The 5,603-nt window shown below is 34.6% G+C and overlaps 1 protein-coding gene across 14 annotated transcripts in view; it reads left to right on the top strand.

Moving 5' to 3' along the window:
• Positions 1-5,603, top strand: part of LOC108694414 (tropomodulin) — a 72,331-nt gene that overhangs the window by 45,405 nt on the left and 21,323 nt on the right. For 12 of the 14 annotated variants that reach the window (XR_001932078.1, XM_018203869.1, XM_018203862.1 and 9 more), the window contains 7 exons: positions 1,593-1,745; positions 1,839-2,006; positions 2,880-3,006; positions 3,086-3,306; positions 3,382-3,536; positions 3,622-3,718; positions 3,808-3,955. Coding sequence is in view for 13 of the 14 variants with exons in the window: in XM_018203869.1 (XP_018059358.1) it covers positions 1,593-1,745; positions 1,839-2,006; positions 2,880-3,006; positions 3,086-3,306; positions 3,382-3,536; positions 3,622-3,718; positions 3,808-3,955 (1,069 nt within the window). In the remaining variant the exon portion in view is untranslated. Of the gene's footprint in view, positions 1-661; positions 861-1,526; positions 1,746-1,838; positions 2,007-2,879; positions 3,007-3,085; positions 3,307-3,381; positions 3,537-3,621; positions 3,719-3,807; positions 3,956-5,603 lie in introns of those variants that run through there. The other 2 variants (XM_018203872.1, XM_018203874.1) reach the window with 2 other exon arrangements.

Here is a 5,603-nt window from a genome sequence, read left to right on the forward strand (position 1 = left end):
AAATAATATGTATATTTTCGTCTCTCATTTATTATTAGGCATCAAAGAAGCAATGACAAAACTCTTGATTGAAACAATATTTTGTTATTTTTTAACTTTCATGTGTAAAAGTTTAATCAATCCATTTCTGTGATTAAATTCAAACTAAATATTATTCACGTACATTTATAACTAATAAATAATAAAATTAATTTGAATCAAATTTATATTTTTAAAAATTAAATTGTTTAATTAATGACGCTATTAGTTAAATTAATGACATATGTATATTAAAGAGCGGTGGATCTAAAAATGATTAGAAATAACTCAAATTATAATTATATAAATTAAAATTATACAAATTATAATTATAATTTAACATTGTTTTAACACTGTTTAAACGTTAAACATTCAATATTATTTCTGAAAGGCATCTATATTCGTGTAATACGACTATTACTTGTTGTCACGTCACTTCAAATCTCCCGCTTTCACTTCAAGGTATACTCGATATACTCCATTCGTCGTAACATCTTCCAGCGTCGCGTGCAATAGTGCAGTTGTCCAAGTTGTCGCCAGTTGACACACAGTTAAAATCGCATCCGTCTCCGTAACTGCATCCAGAGAACAGAGACAGTAACCCCTTGTTTACATCCGTTTAAACGAGAATAAAAATCGTCACGCCTCCCGTTTGAGAATTCTGGAATCTGGACAAGTTTTATCAGACGCAGGATCGGTCGTCGCGCAATCGCGTTGTCTGCATTAAAGGGCGCTGCCGCTGGTGGGCTGGTCAGTGTCATCAGTGAGAATAGTGGGACGTTCGCGTCTGTGAATATTAGATTTCAGAGTGTGATCCCGTGTACGTGAGATTCGTGAGGCAGGTGAGGCTCCTCCGGAGCGGTCTCTGAATTCTTGCATCCACACGACGGGTGACGGCACACGGTACGCCCATCCGCAGTGACACCGCGACGCGTCATCGAGTAAGCCCCCGAAACGGGGCCCGTCGGCCGGGTCGTTTCGGTCGAGATTGACATCATCGCCGTTAATTTTGGCACGCAACTTGTCAATGAAAATCGATCCTGAATTATCTGGGTCAGAGGGCATCAGCCACGTTGGACGCTCGCCGAATTTAAACGCCGGGCACATCGATACGTTTGAATCAGTCGATCGCGATCGAACGGCCGGCTCTGCTCTGGCTGATAACGCCTCCGTGATAAGAGAAGTCGGTCGCGTCGACGACCCTCGCGGAGCGGGCGCGGTCCGTGTCGACGGCCTTTTGTACCCTCGCCGACAACGCGCCCTTTGAATAATTGATTCCGGTCGACCGACGGGCGCCGTGATAATTAGCACAAGACGTCGATAACAGCCTTCCCTCTCTTTGCTCGCGTTACTGAGATCGCTATCCGCAGAAACGTTTTATCACGCGATTGTATTGTCTTGACCGCTTATCACTGAATGATTATTGCATGAGATTTGAGAGGGAGAAATTAGTTGAGATAATACTTAATTTCTGCGCGAATAATACAGAATAGTTTATCGGGAATAGGCTAGAATTTTGTAAAATGTCGAGGAGACACTCAGTTGTTGACCAGTCACCATGGGATGATTTACAGACTTCTTCATCGACCAAGACAACCACCATGACGACAGCGGCCAAGCTGTACGGCAAGGATCTGAGCGAGTATGATGACATTGACGTGGATCAACTGCTGGCAGAGCTTACGCCAGAGGAGCTCAATATATTGGCCAAGGAAGTGGATCCTGATGTAAGTCTGTTTACTTAAAAATACTGTTTTATTATATTTATTTTATTATATTTATTTCCTTTGGGATACTGAATCTATATTACATTTATATAGGACAGTTTTATGCCGCCCTCACAACGTTGCAGTTATGAATGCAATAAAAGTCCTACAGGGCCATTGAATCGCAAGAAGCTCATTGAGCATATCAACAAACAAGCTTTAGAGACACCTGATATTCCAGAACTGAAGCCATATGTACCTGGTGTAATTAGGGGCAAGAAAGTGAGTATCGGTAATGTCCCACAAATCGTTGCATTGGCAGAAAAATGACATCTCAAAATTAGAAACTTTTCAGTAGAGTCTTTTTGAAATTCTAAATGTTTTAATTATAAAATGTTTTAATTAGAAATGTTTTAATTAGAGTAATTAATATACAATTTCTATAACTTGATTTTCTTTCCATGTTATATTTTTAATTAGAATGTATTCTTTGAAATTATTTCATGAATTTTTCAAATTTGAACATTGCAACTTTAGTGTCATGTCAATTTCACTCTTTATTAGAGTTGTGCACTTTTCCATATAAATTAGCTATTGTACAAATGTGTCTTTTCTACAAGAATATATTAATTTTTAGAGTTGATTTATTTTTTTTTATTATCTAAAAAATGCTAATTTTTTATTTATGTTATTTTTCTATCAACACAGCGAAATATATGGATGATAGTTAAGTAATCCTAGTCTTGAAGCCTAAATTTGAGGTTATAGTTGGAAAAGAAATATAAAAGAGCTGAAGTCAACATTTCCTGGTGAAAAAAAAATTTACAAAAAGAAAAACTACATATATTGAGACAAGATCTTAAAAATTCTTAACTTTTCATAGATATTCCTAGTGGTACATAGAATGGCGTTATTTGAGGGTGGAAGATTTCTAGGTTTTTTTATACAAATATCGCAGCTCCACTATGAATATTTACGATAAACTAATAATTTTTAAGATCTTGTCTCAATCTACACAGATTGTATTGTAGATTTTCATAAAAGTTTTTCCGCCATAGTCTAATTGAATAATACTAATAAAATAAATTTTGCATAATATATTAGTAAGCGAATTATATATACATCATATAATATAATATTATTTATTTGTTTTAGTGGGTACCTCCGCCACAAGACAACACGAAAGAAAAGGAGGCAGACGAGCAGATCGCGATAGATCTTGGTGAAGAGTATGAACAAGCGCTTTCAGCTGCCACCCAAGAAGAAATCATTGATCTTGCTGGTAAGAAAATTGATCTTTTCTGAAAGCCCTTTGTATCAGAATAGAAAGATAAATAATCGAGACTATCTTTTCCATCCAGCTATTCTTGGATTTCATTCTATGATGAATCAAGATCAGTATCACGCGTCTCTACTGAATTCTGGACAGCCAGTCGGACTTGGTTGGGACGGTGTGACGAAGGCTAGTCAACCGAAAATTTATCCGATGGAACCGCCTAATGATACAGACGTTGACGCTACCATTAAACAAGTGCGAGACGATGATTCCTCTCTAACTGATTTAAATTGGAACAATATTAAAGTAAGTATCATCGATTATACTTATTGTAAGAAGAGAATTATGTTTCATGCTAAATTAACGCTGGTTTTGTTACAGAATATTTCAGACGAAAAATTCATGCAGTTATTCGAAGGTTTGGAAATGAACACACATCTCGAATCGTTAAGTTTAACCAACGTTGGACTCAATGACAAGACCGCGCAACGACTAGCCGATGCCATAGAGAAGAATTCGACACTCAGAGTACTCAAGTATGCACAAAACGATATATTTTATGCATCAAATTTATGTTGTTAATTTCTCATTGCTTTAATGTAAAAAAATATTTTTCTTTAGTGTGGAAACAAATTTCATAAGCCCGCCTGTGATAGTAAGGCTGATCAGATCCCTCCTTAAAACAAAATCAATCGAAGAATTCCGATGTTCGAATCAGGTAGATTGTCATATAAACTTACGTGCACAAATATTTTCTGCAAGAATAGCGATAATAAGATCTAACGAAATATTCGCATTATTTTTCAGAGGTCACAAGTATTGGGTAACAAAATTGAGATGGAAATCACACAATTGGTAGAACAAAATCCGACGTTGTTGCGACTCGGGTTGCATCTGGAGTTCAATGACGCTAGACATCGCGTAGCTGCGCATCTGCAACGCAACATCGATAGGAGTAAGTATAAAAGGATACCGCGATGTCGATATGATTAATAATATTCATTATTGCTCAAGTAGCCTATACAGAACAAAAAAATGTACTTTTAAGAATGAAAAAAGTGTTTTAGAAGTAATTAGCATTGATCGAAGATAATTAGCATTAATTTATGTACTTGCGTAGCCAATTACAAACGTAAACAATCGCTTCCAATTATATTTTAGCATGAATTATGATAGAATTTTGATAGGGATATCATTACAGAAGTAGCTGTATGTGTATGTCTTAGAAGGTTGAAATAATTATTCTACACTTTTACGTCAAGTGCGACGCTCCATTCACGGGTCACCGCACAATAATCTGAACAGGTGTCACAAATTACGTTAGCAGCGCAATGAAGCGTTTCACGAACGCATTACGTAGATACCATTGTTTCTATCACGATTATAATTGTACTATTAATTTTTCATTTAGATGGGAGCAATTGTATGGGGGACTATGGAGACCACGTGACGAAATGCTTCTAACCTTTCCGAATCTGCTTCGTAGTTTCAAATAGCGCTTTATTTAGTACATTTCATCATTCATCCATTCATCCCGCTATATTCATTTATTACTTTTCTAGTTAGTGACATATAGAGGTAATTATGAGATTTCCCAGCTTGTTTCTTGTTCAAGTATGGAATTTTCTAATTTCTGACACAGTGTTTTTCAAATCCTTAGTTTAAAATTATTGAAAATATGTGTAAGATTTATGAAGATATATAAAATATCTTAAAAATTCATTTTTATTTGAAAAACGCTGTTTTTTTCCTCGAATAACATAGCTACCTCTCACGTTATGTTTTGAATCCCTTTACTATTACTTTACTATTATTTTACTCTGTTTTTTTTTATTATCCCTGTTTAATTTATATCTTGTCCTCCCGCGCTTTTATTAAAGATACAAATAAAAAAAAATGTATTAAGCGGTGCACCACATGATGATCTGCTTGTTTTTCAATTTTCAGTGAAGCACAGAGAAGCGAAGATTAGAGTAGTTTAATTTGGTATGAATTTATATTGACCAATTTTCTTTAAATCTTTAATCAAACGACTTGTAACTCGACTAATCATCGGACTTACGCTTAATCAATGTTAAATGGCACAGCCATTTCATGCTCTTGATTATTTAACAAGACGAAGTATTTATTTTTGCAGTTGATACGCTTAAGTTATGCTGATATTTACCGCGTTATCGCTTATTGTCAAATAGCACTGCTAAGCACATTAACAAACGATATTCGCATTATTTTATCGCATTATTAATGCTCGATTCTATCAATAGATTAAATTTTAATTTCGGTTTAACTTACTCTTCATACTTTTCTAATTCTTAGAAAAAGATGAAAAGTTAATTGAGTCAAGTTTAAAATTAAACTATATTAGTAGAAACGGGAAATTAAATCAATTTAATTTCCAAACGAAATTGCAACCTAATTATTTAAATTATATTCAAAACTGTATTCTCCCTTTCTTTTCCTTTATAGTATATATCATTACAAAAATTATTTTCACTGAGAAAAAGTTGATTTGTAATTACTGCTCTATAATTATAATTATTACTGTTATAATATTAGAAATAATAACTATATATATATAGTTCTATCAACAAATATATATATAT

This window comes from Atta colombica, unplaced genomic scaffold (assembly GCF_001594045.1).
Source record: "Atta colombica isolate Treedump-2 unplaced genomic scaffold, Acol1.0 scaffold12, whole genome shotgun sequence".
Taxonomy (NCBI): Eukaryota; Metazoa; Arthropoda; class Insecta; order Hymenoptera; family Formicidae; genus Atta; species Atta colombica.